Here is a 17,103-nt window from a genome sequence, read left to right as displayed (position 1 = left end):
TTTTGCCTGTTGGGCTATCCAGTGAGCCGGGTTAAAAAAATTTAATATAAAAAAATATATTTAGATAATAATAATTTAAATTAATATGGGTTATTTTAACTAATATGTGATTGAAGATATGAGATTGGAATACCCCTGCAAAATAAAGGTGAAATAAATCACAAAACTTAAGATCTAATAACTTAATGTTAAATGATAAAATTAAAAATAATTAATTTAAAAAAAAATTGAGTCAATTTGAGTTCACTATACTTAAACCATAACTTGCGATATGAGAATGAGATAAAAAAATATTTTTTTAAAATACCTAGAAAAGGGATCAAATTTAAATAAATAAATAAATAACATTGAAAGAAACTCGAGTCCATCAAAATTAACTTAACAAACCTACAACTTGGATCATTGAAAAAAGGACCTGGAAACCTTAAAGTCCTATAATCTAATGTCATTCATGAAATTGAAAAAAAAAGGAGTAATTTATTAAAAAAGAACATGAAAAAAAAGAAGTTAAATTTAAAATCGGTGATCTTGATTATGAGATAAAGTTAAATTAGGCTAATCTTTAAAATCGGTGATCTTGATTATGAGAACGAGATGATTCCCTAGAAGGGGAAAAAAAAACATGAAGCAAAATTCTCAATAGTAAAAAAGAAAGAAATAGCAATCAAAATAATAAAGATCAAATATGGTATAAAAACTAATGAAAGAAAATAACAAGGGATAAAATTAAAAAATAAAATAAATTAAGAAAGTGATAAAAAAAAATAACAATAAAAAGAATGAGAATGAGAATGAGAAAAAGAATTAAATAAAAAATAAATGAAATAAAAATATTAAGGGAGAAAATTGGAAAAAAATCAAGAAAATAATTAAAAAATTAATAACAATCAAAAGAATAAGTACCATATTTGATATAAAAATCAAATAATAAAAAATGCAATTAAAATAAAAACTAATTAAAAAATTAATCCAAAACAAATAAAGATCAATCAAAAGAATAAAGATTAAAATTGAAAGATAAAACAAATAGATTGACAAGAACAACTATGAATTCTGAATGAACCAGTGTGGATTTCCAGGAAATAAAAAGAAAAGGAGAGGAAGAAAAATATCTATTCATTATTGAATATAAATTTTTTGGCTACCTAGTATCATTGCATGAACGGTGCAAGCAGCATCTACTTTATTGGAGCATCGGCCTCCACTTGTTGGCATGTATATTGCACATGCCATCAATGTTTTCTTTTTATAAATATTATATTTGTTAAAAAATAAATTTGTGACTAATTCAAATAGATTATAACAAAATAAATATGATGAAAAAAATATAAATACTCCAAACACTTTTTTTAAAGTTTTTTTATTTAAAAAAATGAAGTTATTTTAAAATTTAAAAATAAATAAAACTCGCTTACCCTGTTACTTTTTTGTTTCTAAGAGCATTTATATTTATATTATTTAACTGCGCCCAAAAACTTGATAAGTCATTATAACTCCGATCAGTTTAATAATGATAAATGAATTACATTCCATTGTAAAGACCATGACGGGCTTTAGTGTATTTTTTATTTGTTTTTTAATTTAATTTTAATATTGATTTAATTTCAACACGAAATGGCATGAATTCACGTATTGGTTGGTTTTGAGGTTGAAAATTAAGGCATCGAGCTGTAACTATACCTTTGGTTGGGTCCAAACTTTCTGATCATGATTTGACCGGATTTCTTTAAAAACCCGGTTCAGGTCAACCATAATTTAATTCCCAAAAAAAAATCAAATTTCCACATCATTCCAAAATTTTATGTCCCATTGAAAATATTGTAGATGATGTCTCGAGATCCTGTACGTCTATTTATTTATTTATTTATTTACTTTTATCAGAATCAAAACCATTGTAGAAAATGTTATATAAATAAAGTTGCAGAACAAAAAAGGAGTCAGAAATTATGAAAAAATAAAAGGTTTAAAGCAACTTTTGAGATGTCTAATTAATATTTGTTTTCAGTTTTTTCTGTTGGTTCTATTAGGGTTGTGGTGAGTGTTTTTTTTTTTTGGTAGAATATTGGATATCCATGTTTTAATTTAAATTAATTAATTTATTATTATTATTATCATTACAAAGATCATAAAATCAAAACAGTTTATATTATGGGTATTGGTTTGGTTTTGAGGGGGAGGTTGGCCTCTGGAGTTTTTTACTTTCTAACCTTAAAAAACCAACTCTAGTTAGAGTGTTGTCGGCCAGATGTGAGGCCTAGACAGGTCCTGCATCTAAAATGTCAAATCTAGCTTTTGATGCTACTTGAAATGGAGTCCTGAACTCGACGTATTTACAATTGGCTGGCACCTTGAATCCATAGTGTTTTTTTTTTTTAGCACGTTAAGAAAATAATAAAGTAATATAGTTGTTAACATAATTAGAAAATTAAAATATTTTCATGGTTCGCAGATAAAATATGCTATTCGTATTCTATAGATAATACATGTGACAAACAAATAGAATAGCATATGACATTTCTGATTTTATTTAAATTTTAAGGTTTAAGATTTTTTTTCTAACAACAAAAAAACACTCATCTCTCTATCTCTAGCTCTACCGGCAACAAGCTCTTTCTTCTTCTTTTTTTTTTTTCTCTTTAACAACAATGAGTTCTTACTTTTCTAGCCAAAATATCTACCTCCAGCCACTCTCACCACAAACATTTCATATTTAAATGTATATTGAACATTTCCTCTCAACTAGTGTTAATTCGATTCTATTAATGTTAGTGTTCTGAATTAAGAATTAGGTTAATTAGATGTAATTTAAGTTGTTAATTATATATAATTATGTTATTTTGTTAAATAACCAATTATTTTAGATGGTTGTTGATTGTTAAATAAAATTATATGTTTAAAATATTAGTGTTGATTTAGGTTAAATTATAGATTATGTTAATTACATATACTTTAAGTTGGTGGTAAGTTATTTTGTTAAATAATCAATTTTTTTTTGTTCTTGTTGATTGTGAATTAACAAAATTATATAATGGAAGAGTTAGTGTTGATGTAGATTAAATTATAAATTACACTAAATTACATATAAAATAATAATACTAGCTATGAAATATATGAATTTTTTTAATAATTTTGTTATGGTAGCGAGATTTAATAAATATAGGTGTTCATTTAATTTAGTTTTTTTATATATAATTAATGCACTTTAATTAATCCAAAGATTTTAATAAATTAAAATCATGCTGTGTTACATTATTTGACAGAATATATGATAATTTAGGGATGTTACGCTCACATGATGGTATTATTGTCAATATTGACAATGATATCAGTTATAATGAAAGAAGTTATAAATTTCTATCTGTTATGTCAAACATGTCCATTTACGAATTATCAAGAATGTTATGTTACCAACTTGCTTGGAATGATATTGGTTCTCCTCACATCTAGATGGTATTACAGACCTGTCCTTGAGTTAAACGAGTTGTGGTGATGCTCCAAACCCGTCCTCGAGTTGGATGAGTTGCGGTGATACTCCAAACTCGTCCACGAGTACTTCAGGCCCTTATACGAGATGAAACAATAATTAAATATAGTTACATGTTATGAGAATTATGAATAGATGTATAATTAATTTAATTTTTAGTAAAATATTGTGTTGTATTAATCGTCAGTCTAAATTATTTATTTATAATTAAATACGTTATGTGTTTTTTATGTGAATTGTGTTTTGATACTAAAAACTAGCTATTTAAATTGTACAAATTACTGTTTTTTGGATAAGGAGTTGATGGTAGAATAAATTGCCTCATGATAAGTCTTGTTATAGAAATTATAGATATCATCTGTGATACTTTCAACTATGTTAGATCTTTAAATATTTTTTTATATGTGTTATTGTACAATTTTTGTTTTATTAACTATACTAACTTCCCAAAACACTCTTCAATCAAGATAATATAATTAGTTTTTTCATATGTTAATTATTATTAGTAAACTCGAATCAATCTTGAAGATTATTCAGAACTCGGTAGACTCACCTTTTAATCTAGACCTGGAGCCAAAAAAAACAAAAAAAAAACTTGAGTTAAATGAATAGGTCAACTTTGGGCAAAAAAAAAGGATCCCTTCACAAATTATAATGACATTAAAATACATAAGTCAATTAGCATCTTAGATTACAAAATTAAGAAACCCACATGAATCCTTAGTAATTAAGATAATAAAAATAAATAATTTTTTTTTTCATTAACCTAGAAAACCGTTGGCAACACTAGTCATCTAGAATCCATCTCTGTCAAATTAAAATGAGATTAAAATACATAATTTTATTTACAAAAATTTGTCGCTAATCAGAAGTGGGTACTGACTAAGTTACATCTAGTCGAGAAGTCAGCAATGAATTCATTGGATGGGATAGATTATAATTAAAATTTAAGTAATAAATTAAGAGGGAAGCTTTGCATAATTCAGGTCTGATTCCAAGTGGAAATCCAACAAAGTGTTGATGCGTCTACTGAGTGGTTCATGTGGGCATAAACTGTGTGTTCCACATCTCAAATGTACGGAAAATTGGAGAAAGGTGCTCCAAGAAGGATTTTGGTAATCATTTAGAAAATAATCAAATGATCTTATGTGTTGCCTGTTGTGGTAAAATAATAATAATAATAATAATAATAATCATACAGAAGAATTTATTAAATATAAAATGAGGTATTGATAAATTGCACAAAGTACACTTTCTTAAATTATTAATTTCTTTTATTGGTTGGTATCTCTTTGCTGATTATGGTGTCCTTCCTCTTGAATCAGTCCATTTTAATAATCAAATATTACTTGTAAGTCATGTGTTTAATTTCCTTAAAAAAGAAAAAAAAAAGTCATAATTAAGAACTTCAAATAATATATATATATATGATCATTTTCAATGATTTTTTGAACATTTTATTGGGAATTAAATGCATAGTTAAATGTTATTCAACAGATTAATATGTTTAATTTTGCTTGGATTTTCTCTACCAAACCCGTTTGACATTACGTTTCAAATGGAATTACATAAAATTAATATTTTATATTTGTTTATATCATTTAATATGTTAATATTAAAAAAAAAATTAAATAATTTTTTTTATATATATTTTTAAATAAAAAATATTTTAAAAAATAATTATTACCACACTCTTCAACCCACCATAAAACCTAATAGAATTTGTGCAAGTGCGCACGCAAATGCCAATCAAATGCATGCACGTATACTTTTATTTTGTTTGTAGCCATTGTAGCTGCATATGAATTCTTCATGTGCAACCATTTCCTTTGAAGAATCCAAATTTGCTTCGAAATTAAGGTAAGTTACATGACCTTAATTTGTGATTGCTTGTATAGATGCACTCAAATTATACGAGTCAATTGAAATAAATTTGGTTCATAAATTCAGTTATGGGTTATAATTGTTATGGTGAAGGGAGATAATCTAGATTATTTTCTGTGTTTTTTATAGATTTTTTTTTAACATATAGTTGATTAAATCTGAATTTCCATTATATTTCTTTTCTCATTTTTTATGGATTTATAATTTTCATATGTAATCTTGTCGGAAGTTCATGTGGAGATTTGTGTCACACAACATTTATTAAAATCTAATGTAATTACACATGAAGACAAAAACCTTAACCTGAATTTTTAAAAAAAATATGAAAAAAAAAACCATAACCCAAAAAAGTTGAATCTGTGAAAGAGATATTTTAATATATTTTTCGGATTTGAAACTCCTATTAATAATGTGTAAACCATTCATACTTTAACACGTTTAGCAAGCTCATTGATCAGAGGAATCTTAATTAAACACCAACCCCACTTAGAAGAAAGATTTATTAATGCGAATGATGATCTAAACTAGACTAAACTAGAGTAATTAACACAATATTGTATTAATAATGGATAGTGACAGTGATACGATTGTAAGAGCCCCTTTGGTGTGTGAATATTTGTATTATTATATCAAAACAATTTAAAAACATAAAAAATATTAATTTAAAGTAAAAAAATCTTATTTTTTAAAAATATTGTTAAAACACAAAAACAATCATACAATATCACAAATACAGATATGTTCGCGGCTCCATCCACCGAACAAGATTTATATATTTACTAATAACTTACCTCTCATTAAATTATTTTTTCATGCTTCTCGTTGGAACCTAACCTTTTATTGTATACAGCTAAGTAACATATAATTGTAACGGTTGTTTAAAAATCTCTTCGAAGTAGCTAAGCTACTTAAACATCTCATAAACTTAAAAGTTACTAGAGAAGTACTCGTTGTTCTCTCAAATTTAATAAATAATTTTAATCATTATTGTTACCACAATCTCAAACAAAGATTAATTTTAGAAATAAATTTTCACCCTTCATCTAGACAATTTGGTGTTAATAGTTAAAAAAAGAGAGATTTAAAGATTACTAGTGTTTTTGGAGACGAAGAAGAGGATGCTTTCTGGTGAAATCTATATCTCTAAGTGGTTGTCAAATTGATTCTCTTTCTCTTAATTTTTGTTGAAGCACATCTCTAAGTACGATGTATTTATATATATATTATAAAGGAATAAATTTGTGAGTAGATTTTATTTCATATCACCTTTTACTCTCTCTCTCTTTTTAATATTTATTTGCTTGCTATTTATATTTTACTTTAGTTTATGGAGGTAACAGAAGTAAGATTCTCTAACAAAGCCCTCCACTCACTCTTTTAATATATGATGATGACGGATGATGATGTGGTGTTTGCATTAACTCTTTCCATGGCAACCCTTGGTGATTCAGAAATGAGATTCAGTTTATATTTCTTTATTTCAATGAAGGAAATGTACATTTAGAGTTCTTCCAGCTTGCTACGAAGTCTAAGTTATAGATTCAATCACATGTTTAGAGCAACTCAAGAACCAAGCGCTTGGATTAGTTATTGTCTTGTGGTTTTCGCGGGTTAAGCACTGGATGGTGGTAACTTGGACAGGCATTGAATCAACGCCATTAACCACCACCACCACCACCACATGTGATTGAATGATTGCAAGATTAATGCTGTACCTGTTTGAGGAAAGTAACATGAAATAACAGCCAAGCAACATGTTTTCGGAGTTCTTGCACTCATTGTAATTTGGCAGGCCAAGAGAACAGAATCAATAAAAAGCAAGGCATGCATATAAAATGCCTCATCATTGAATAGAGGGGTAAACCAAATTGGTCTTTTGAAAGTCGAAAGAGAGGAGCTGCGAGGATATCTTCTCAGAAATGGCACCCTTGCCAAATACAGAACAATGATGATCTATGAAAAGCAAAAGATACCAGCAATGTCTAGACTTGGGTACCATATGAACAAGCTGGAAAAAATAATCATATTAAACTTGGGTATAGAACCAGTACCAACTACAATGGGCAACGAAAGAATTGGTGAGGCTGGCAACAAAAGTACAGGAGATTCTGAACACCAAGATCACAGCATGATCCACCCAAAAGAATCCACTGCATTTCTGAACGGAAGACCCTGTTGAGAAACAAAAAAAAAAGAAAAAAAAAGAAAAACAAACAGCAGCAGATCTGTGGCCCCTAATAAAATTGGCCAATCATCTTGTATTGGTGTTCCATTATGTAACAAATATTTCCTTGATTTGCCCTAACTAACACGCAGGAGTGTGCGAACAAAAATGATTCTACCAACCCAAAATGAAGGCATGTATTTCAGCCCAACTAGAGACTGTATACAATATGCCCGATAGCCCTTTCCAATTAGGAGAGCTTTCTCCGCCAGATTCTTTCTGTTTTCTCACCAAGCCAGGGAACAATGGTACAAAAGAAACACCAAATTGACTTCCCACTTTCCTTAAACTTGCACTTGATCCAACTACAATACCAATATCTGCTTTAAGTAGACAAAGCAAGTCACCAACTGAATCTCCAATGTAAACAGTCAAGTTCTTTCTGTCATTGCTGTAATTCTTTAAAATATCATTGAAAGCTTGGGCTTTGTCCAAGGGAGATTCCACCTTCTTAACAATCTCCCCTGTGGAGATTGATTCATTGAAAATTAACTCGTTAGCATGTACATTCACATTCAAACCCCCTGTACAACAGCAAAGCAAACTATGACTGAGTATGGGGCAAATTATCCATTAGTCTTAAAGAGAAACAGGGAAACATGCTACACTCTATCTAAAAAGAGAAATGAAAAGAAAAGGCGCAGAGAGAGAGAGGGAGGGAGGGAATAAGAGTTTCAACACCCAAAATGCATTAGTAATGAATTTTGAACCAATCACCACATCCAAAAACCCAATATTGTAATGAAAAAATAAAAAATTGCACCCTTTGACCCTAAGAAAACATTTTTCCAGTCCAGGGACTATGAGATCAGAAGATAAGAACACAAAACCAGGATGGCAACAGATCCTGTGAGGCAGCTTCAGTAGTTAATAGCAAGTCATGATTAGTCTTGCATCAGTCTCTGTGTATGCATGCATAACAGTCATGAGTGTCATGCGAATGTGTGACCAAGTAACTATGGAGGCTCACCCCACATCTTTTTATCCAGAAAGAGATCTCGTGGGAACATCATGGCTATGCATGTCAGAGCCAAGCTAAGCCTCAGAAAGGCATGTTGTAACTGTGCTAAGCCTTGGCAACTTGGGGTATGGCATGGCTTGGCCACAGGTTTGCCCCCAAAATAATATTTATGAACTCCCAGATAAGTGTATGGCACAAGAGATCAAGTTAGAAGCAATGGTTTATCTATTGTAATCAAGGTTTTCTGAAAGACAATTCTCCTAGATGATAGCAACTTTTCCATCAACTTAACGGAGAGTTTATGCTAACCAAGTGTAACAATACCCAGTAATCTTTCACACATGTTGTGTTGCAAACCTTTATCTAAATCATATTTAAAAGAGGATGTTTCTAGGTAAAATCATCACTAATATACAAGGACTGACTTCCGTATCCGGCTATTATAGTTTGATTAGTGCCATCAAATTCTTTGTTCCATTTAAATAATTTTGTGCACACATATTAGATGCATAATTGATCTAACTGCTGCACAAATTTTTTTTTCACAGTAACATAATTTCAATGCATAAAATCATAAGTGAAGAAGATCATTGTAGTAAAGGATTGTTACAAAGCCTGTCTCTCCAGTTCTACATGGTTGCCTAAGAATGAAGTTCATTGCAATACACCATTCTCGAGCAGATCTCTCCCAGTAAAAATACATCCTTAAAAAGTTGGATTTGCAAAATAGGAAAACAAGAAACAAAATCCAGCACAACAACCCATTTTAAAGGAAGATACTTGACCAATTTTGCACAGAGGAAATGTAGACTATGCAACTAAGGATTAAGCTATCCTGTATCACATACTACTTTGACATCTAAAGTTAGGCATCATCGTGGAGGGTAAAATATGGTAGGAAAATAAGAATGTAAAGTGATTAAGAGGTCATTGTTCAAGTAAGTAACGTTAAAAGTCGAAAACTAGATACTCTAATGGAGAATATATACATATATGCATGTGTGTGCATATTTGATGCTACAGTGCAATGTATCAGTTTGAAGTTTCAGAGCAGCCACTGCATTGAAAAAAATACTGAAGGGTGGAACACCTCCAAATTCTTTACTCAAGGTTCTGACCTGGCCAGAACATACCTGAAGAAAAAGCTGATCTGATGAGATCACCACACCAGCAGTATGAGAGCACATGGACATTAGTGTTCAAATTTTTATTATTCACAATTTTCTGAAAGAAACTAGTGCAGCCATCCTGAAGAATCAAACGTTCACCAGCTCGTTTTACATCTTCAAGATTCAAACCCTTGAGAACTTCAGACTCAATCACTCGAGAATTTACCCTTCTCTCAAAGTCTAAAAGTTGTTCAAGAGCTTTGCAAAGAGATTCATAGTTGAACTCCACTGCAAAAACACAGAAAGTCAAAACCAAACTGAGGATTTAATAATATACTAAGATCTTCAAAAACAGAACATTTCCCATCCCCAAAAAGTTGACAGATTCCAACTTCTATCTTTTAGGAATTTTCATAAAGAATTATACCTTTTTTAGATGGCATAATGCTTTCAATACATTGCTCATACTCTTCTGTGTACTGTCCAGAAAGAAGATCCCATGTGTTTTTCAGATCAGCTGATGACATCCGAGCAATTTGAGCCTCACTTTGAACCACATCAGATTTTGGTGCTGTTACTATTGCAATCTCTGCCAAAATGGCAGAAGAGTCAACGACAGTGCATGTCAAATCAAAATCAGAAAATATGACAAGCCGATCTTCTGCAGGGTTATGCCCTTTTGTAAGGGGAGCTACAGTTGGCTGAGCAAGTGGCTGCGCAAGGAAGAAATCTATTTCAAGTTTCATGGCTTGGTGATAAAGCTTTTCAATGATGTCAAGCTCCTCGCCTGTCAAGGAGACACTAAGTTTATCCAGCAAGTCTTCAGTTTGCAGAGCTGATGCCTAGATTTCAAAGAGTACAATAATTGAGATGTTGGGGGTAAAGTAGGCCATTTATGTAATACAGTTTCCTCTCAGACTGCAGTCAATAAAATGTAATCAGGTGGACCATTAAAAACACAATGCAAAATACCACTGGCAAAACTGTAAATTACCTGAAAACTCTCAGACGAATAACTGTCAATCCACTTCTTGTAAGGGTGCCTGTCATCCTCTGGATCTAGAAGTGCCTGGAGCTCCTTGCCAAGAAATGAATACAGCCGCATGCAAGGTGTCATGGCAGCCAGAGTATAGGCTGCAACTTTTGTTCTTTCGAATGGAGTTGCAAGTTTACCAGGACCTTTCACTCCTTCAACCTTCCCAGAGGCTGTAGCCAACAAGAAATCTGTGTATTTAACAGTTGCAGAATTGACAGTCCTCTCTTTACCTGGGTCTGTACCCCATTCCTGGATAATTCAAACATTCAGAGCACTGAAAGAACTATTTCATGTAAGACACAGAAATCCACATGCTTACAGGATTATAAATTAAATATTAGATAGCTGTGTAAAGCTGATTTATAATTACAGAGTTCTACATTAAAACAAATTTACAGCTGATCTATGATAGTAGCTCTGAAGAGTTAAGAGGATGAATCTTCAAGACACAAGAAGTGGTGACTAAGATAAGGTGTCATTTCCATCAAACTCATCAGCACTTTAGTTTGCTGCAAAAGTTGCACAGTAACCTCTTTATTTCTCCTTGCTATATCTAATACAATTATATAAACTCAAATAATATGATTTTAGTTGCATTAGTATGACAAATGGACATCACAAGGGTTAAAGCAGAACAGTGTTCCATAAGATTCCAGTGTTGAATTTTTCTCCTCCGTGACCCTGCTGATGGAAATGAGCTTCCTGGAAGGAGCAAGCAAAAGTATAGCTACAAAATGCATGCTGACAGAACCACATTACAGCAAGATAGATTCAACAACAATTCTTATAGTCACTTAAATTTCTTGGCTATAAATCACAAGTCCACAACCAATAAATAGAATCAACTACATATTTCTCATTAAAAAACATTTTTCCAGACTAGAGAATCAATGGCTAAACTGTAAGATCTCGTGACAATTAATGGTGTGGAATGAAACATTATGGCACAATGCAACTTTATACTCTAGTGATAGCTAAGAAAGGGTAAAACATATGGAATTAGGTTTATTTATTGATCTCCCAAAAAATACATTTTCTTGACAAGGTTAGAAAACCATTTGAGCAACATTTTCACTGCGTTCGATAATCAGGAATAATTATAAAATAGTATATGCATATCCAAGTGAATACTTTGCAGAGAAACCCATTTTAAACTGTGCATTGCCTAGCTTGATTATGCAACATTTCATAGCAGCATAATGATTTTATCAGTGTAGCATTTTTTGAAATACCATTCATGATAACAGTCATTGACACTTTATATATGCCACCAACAATAAGTTTTTGATCTAAACACAGCACAAGGTAAGCAACCATTGTGCACATTTCAATCTAGCTTGTTGAATGTTCCCAAGTTTATTTTTCATTCCCTTCATATTTCAACAGTAATGTCAACATCCTAGGTTATTAAAGTTGGGATTTCAACTAGAATCATTGTAGGGTTCAAAAATTGTATTGTAAGATCGGAACCTATAAAGTCTTTCAATTTAACAAACCATAAGTAGTCTCAAATACAAATAAAAAACATAAAAAAAAAAAACATATTTTTAAATAATAATTACAAAAAAAAAAGATTCTTTTTGGTGAAATCTAACTGATAATAGAGTGAAAAGCACATAGATAAGGAAAAAAAAATCATTGTTTTAGGATAATCAAGCTTATGTGAATAGAATTAGGGAGTAATAAATCATGTAATTAATAAACATGTGAAAGTCTTTAAGAACTCGTATATAAATCATTCATAGTGACACTACCAGAAAAAATTGATACAATTTGAGCATGTAGATCAAAATATACATTTGCATCAACTTTTACAATCAAGAAAATAATTTCAGCATTCAACATTAGCTAGCCTTTCAATTAAGGATGGTTTAACGCATCCATTCTAGAAAATAAAAGGGAATTGTTAAGGCATTAAAAAGTATTTAGAATCTAATTATTAATATCCTAGTAATTAATATCAAATATCAAATCCACAGTAAAGGTATCAAATCCCATAAATTAAATAACAATGAAGAAAGATTCCAACTTCTCCCAAAAAAATTTAAAAAAAAAAACACTAAAGTACCAAATACCAACAAAGCCTCCAAGATTGAAATCAAACACAAAATAAAACAAGAAAAACAAAAAGAAAACCTCAGTACAAGAAAGAAGCTCAATCATTTCAGCAGGCTTAAAATCCTACAAAAATCCCATAAGATCCCTATTTTATGATTTTGACAGCTTAAATCCTGATTTCACTACAGTCATGCATACACAATTTTTTCATGAGATTTAAATCATTGACAGTTGTTTGCATGGTAAAATTGTAGAATTTTACACTTTGAATGGGAGTTTCATATCAACATCAATCATAAAATTACTGTAAAAAATCCTCTCTGCAATTCCAATAGGCTGCCGGACTAGTTTTAGACAGAAAACGATCAATTACCACAAACATTGAACAGAAGAACTCCAAGTCCATATTATGATAGTTCTTTTTTTTTTCCTTTTCACCCATTTTGAGTTTGGGTTTAAAATATGCTTAGAAAGCTTTGAACATATTTTCCACCAAAATTTGGTTTTTGAGGGGCTCTATCATCCAATAAACATGATAAAACCCGCTCACGTACAAAACTTAATACTGAATAAGCATAGTCATTCATTATCCATTCATTCCACATCATTTATGATGCTCAACAATCATGTGTATAAAGATGGGAAAAAACCAACAAGTTCATGCATGAAAAGATTCATTTAAAATCAACTAAATCAAGTCCCATGTCAACTATTTTATAATGTGATATAAAATATCCAAATTAAAGTCAGGAATGTCAGAACTCAAGGAGAAAAATGAAACAGCCTCCCCAAGAAAGCTCTTTTAAGCAAGGTTGATCAAGGCAGCAAACAAATGATCCTCACGTGTTCTCAGATATCAACAGAAGGAAAAGATGCTTAAAGCATTTCACTAGGAGAAGCCCAGAGGAAGAGAATTTGAAAAAAATGAAAAATGAAAAAGTAATAAAAATTGCTCAATGAAGGTTAAAAAACACATTGTTAACCCTTTCTTTTTTCTCAACCAAAATAAAATAACCAAACAGTAAGTAGAAAGGAAAAGTTCTTCTTATGCATTTTATCTAACCTCAACGAATGAATTTTGCATCTTTAACTCCTCTAAGACACCCTTCCTCAACTCAGAGGTTGCTAGCTTTGCTTCATCATCATCAGCACACTCTTCTGCCAATTCAAACCTAAATCCAATGATGGCAAATAAAAAAAAAAATCAAATGCCTAAAAAGTGACATAACTCTATTGGTGCAGTGAAAACTTGAAAGCGGAAAATAAAACAGCGTCCATAACTCAATTGTGTAACTCACCTCAGGTGATGTAACTAGTAATTCTTTTCTTTTTTCTCCAAACAATAACAATTTAAACCTCAAATTAGTAGCTGGGCACTGACACAAGAAAAGATGGAAGGACTTTTATTTATATATTTTATGCTGCTCTTGTTTCCGCAGAAAAATAATATAATTCATCAAGCATGGCAATAGTTCTAATTAACTTAGAAAAATGCTGGAATTAGCAGCTCTGTTTCCAAATAAAGAAAACTAGTTTTACATGGTTGCTTTTTCCCCTCCACCGTTCTCAGCAACCAAATAGAGCTTAAGATTTAAATTAGGCTCTTCATATTATATGCGAGGATCATCACGAGTCATTTCCTTGGTAAGGGTTATAAGAAATTCTCCAACCTTAATTAAACCCATTACTCCAATCATTTTATTTTGCCAAATTTTCTAATAAAAATGCTAAGAAAATTAACAAACACAGAAAGTAAAACAAAAACCGAAACATTCAAATATGATTCCAGAACCATATAAAAATCAAATTCCACTTCATCGAAAAATCAGTTGCTTCATTTCCTTTCACAGATAACACATCTAAATTAGTACAAGCCACTACCTTTTTCATCCTTTCTACAACTCCATAACAAGGACATTCCAGGAATCCAAATCAAGCAACAAAAGATAACATTATCCCTGCATAATCAAACCAAAATTTCTCCTTTTTCCCGCACTTTCTCAGCTACCAAACAAATAGCTTAATTGCAGAAACGATAAAAAAGAAACCATATTACTAAATAAACAATCTCTCTTCTCCCTCCTAATGACCTAAACCTAACCATAAATCATCTTCTCTTCACTTCACTGTTTAACCAACCAAGAAACCCTATTTGATACTTCAAACAAACTCTTTCATTAAGATCTCCAAAACTCACTAATCTCTTTCTCTTAGTTAGCGAAATACTTACTATAAATTATAAATCATTAGCCCACTCTTCCACCAACCAACCAAGAACCCTCATAAGAGTAGGAATGAAAAAAACATATATTTCAATCTCTATATCACATAAATAAAAATCTCCAAAAAAAGACAACAATCAAAATAGCTTAAAAACCAAGAAAAGGAGAAAAGGGTACTCACGCATGAGCAAAAGATTTGAGAAAGTGAGAATCTTGAGAGAGATATTGCCTAAAAGAATCAATCTTGAGAGTGCCAGAAGCCAAAGAGATGACAAAAGGAGTGTACATAGCAAAAACGGATTCTCTTCTAAACTTGATCCAGAATTTACTAGCAAGACCCTCTTCAATGTGAATGCTACTGTTGTTGGTTGATGTTGTAGTGCAAGATGTTGATGATGATGCTATCAATCTCGGAGGGATTGCCATTCTTGAAGGAAAGAAAGATCTCCGAGTTGGTAAGGTGAGCGTGGTTGAGTTGGATCGGAGCGAGTTGAGGACATATAGCGATGAAGAGGTTTTGATTGGGTTTGGAGGAAACAAGAGTAGGCGGGCGCATTAAAAAACAAATAAATAAAGAGAGAGAAAAAGATGAAAGTTTTTGTGCGTGTCTGAGGTGGCAATATGGTATGTTTTTGTGTGAAAAGGGACCCAAGGGGAAGGAGGACGAGGTAGTCGTGTGGGTGTGTTTTATGATCTTGGGTGAATTTTTCTAATTTTGATAATGGATGGTGGACTTTGGTGGTGGTGGCGGCGGCGGCGGTGGCGGTGGTGGGAGGGTGATAGTGATGTTGGTGGTGATGATAGCAAAAGAGGGGCGGGCGGGTTTGATTTGGTGTTCTAAAAGGTCACGGGGTGGTGGAAATTTTTGGTTAGATTTTGAGCACATTTCAAGAAGTTAATGCCAAATTTAATGTGTCCTAGGTGAATATTAGTTTTTTAACTCATGATATGCAACGCAATGGATTTTTTTTTTCCACCTTAAGAGATTTGTAAAAATGTTAGGAAGTAGAAAATTTAATGTATAGTGGCTCTCGGAGATTTTTTATTTTTTTTTCAAATACTTAATTGTTTATATATTAGACAAAAAAAATTAAAAAAAATGAAATGTTGACATGTCCAATTAAATTAATTTAAGTTTATCATGGTTAACTTATGAAACCTGTAATATAGGATATGAGGTAATGATAAAACTATGGAACACATACTAAAAATAAAATAAAAAATTCAATTATATTGAACCAAATATTGAAGGTTAAAAGCAAATAAAAATATAGAATTAAAAAAACAAAAAAATAACTTTAGTAAACCTACATCGATGGTCGACACAACGACGCGGTGATTACTATTTAAAAGTGTATTTTTATCAAGGTTTTATATCATCATTTTGCACTTGAAGTATCAATAACTCCTTAACTAAAACATGTTTTATAATACCAAGTTTGATATAATAAGGAACTTTTAATTTATAGTAAATGTCCATTTTAAATACAAGTCTGTCACATAGATAAAAGAATTGATTAATGAGTTGAAGTATTAAAATTAAAAGGACAAAAAGAGGGCCAAAATTAAAATAGAGATGCTGGTGCAGTCCAAACTAGAATACTATTTGGTAATTGGGTCATATCTGGAGCTATATATCTCATATTTAGCTTTGTTTTGTATGGATGAAAAACTAAGATATGGGCTTAAAACTTTCATGGAAATTCAAGACTTAATTCTACTATTTGGAAGTTCAAATCTTAGCAATAATATAGAAGTCTTAATTTATCCTGCAGCCTAAACACTATTCAGTGTTCAGCCCACATTTCGAGTTCTAGAAGTTCAAATAACCTCAATTTTTTTTCTGGAAAGCTAAGACAATTTCCTAAAATTTCATATGGAATTCTGATTCAAATTCTAACATCATCAATAATATTTTATTCAAACAAGAAGATAAGAATTGTCGCCAAGTCAATATGTGGTCACCCACTTAACAATTAATCATCAAATCAATAGTTCTAAATTTTGGCTTATAAAAAAAGACATTTATCATGCATTTAGGCATCTTGGTTTCCAAATCAAGATCATGCTCTTGCTTTCTCTCTTTGTATTTTTTGTAATGTTTATGCTTTGCTTTCATTAATAT

The 17,103-nt window shown here is 31.1% G+C and overlaps 1 protein-coding gene and 1 long non-coding RNA gene across 3 annotated transcripts; one reads left to right on the top strand and one right to left on the bottom strand.

Moving 5' to 3' along the window:
- Window positions 1-3,642: 3,642 nt before the first annotated feature.
- Window positions 3,643-9,507, top strand: LOC105135331 (uncharacterized). The gene is made up of 3 exons (XR_844158.1): window positions 3,643-3,654; window positions 7,223-7,226; window positions 9,326-9,507. It is a non-coding gene; the product is annotated as an uncharacterized LOC105135331 (long non-coding RNA).
- LOC105135332 (uncharacterized) lies at window positions 7,176-15,729 on the bottom strand. 2 transcript variants are annotated; one of them, XM_011040154.1, is made up of 7 exons: window positions 15,160-15,236; window positions 14,055-14,132; window positions 13,820-13,928; window positions 10,657-10,947; window positions 10,090-10,504; window positions 9,687-9,950; window positions 7,176-8,116 (listed from the first exon to the last, which is right to left on the bottom strand). In XM_011040154.1, exons 3-7 carry the CDS (start codon window positions 13,838-13,840, stop codon window positions 7,707-7,709), a joined length of 1,401 nt encoding a protein of 466 aa, XP_011038456.1. In that variant the 5' UTR covers window positions 13,841-13,928; window positions 14,055-14,132; window positions 15,160-15,236; the 3' UTR covers window positions 7,176-7,706. The 2 variants fall into 2 exon arrangements, with proteins under 2 accessions (XP_011038456.1, XP_011038455.1); XM_011040153.1 differs by lacking the exon at window positions 14,055-14,132 and having other exon boundaries at window positions 15,160-15,729.
- Between the last annotated feature and the right edge of the window lie 1,374 nt (window positions 15,730-17,103).

This window comes from Populus euphratica, unplaced genomic scaffold (genome assembly GCF_000495115.2).
Source record: "Populus euphratica unplaced genomic scaffold, PopEup_1.0 scaffold64.1, whole genome shotgun sequence".
NCBI classification, from domain to species: Eukaryota; Viridiplantae; Streptophyta; class Magnoliopsida; order Malpighiales; family Salicaceae; genus Populus; species Populus euphratica.
The sequence above is the reverse complement of the archived record's forward strand: the minus strand, read 5'-3'. Positions and strand labels throughout refer to the sequence as shown.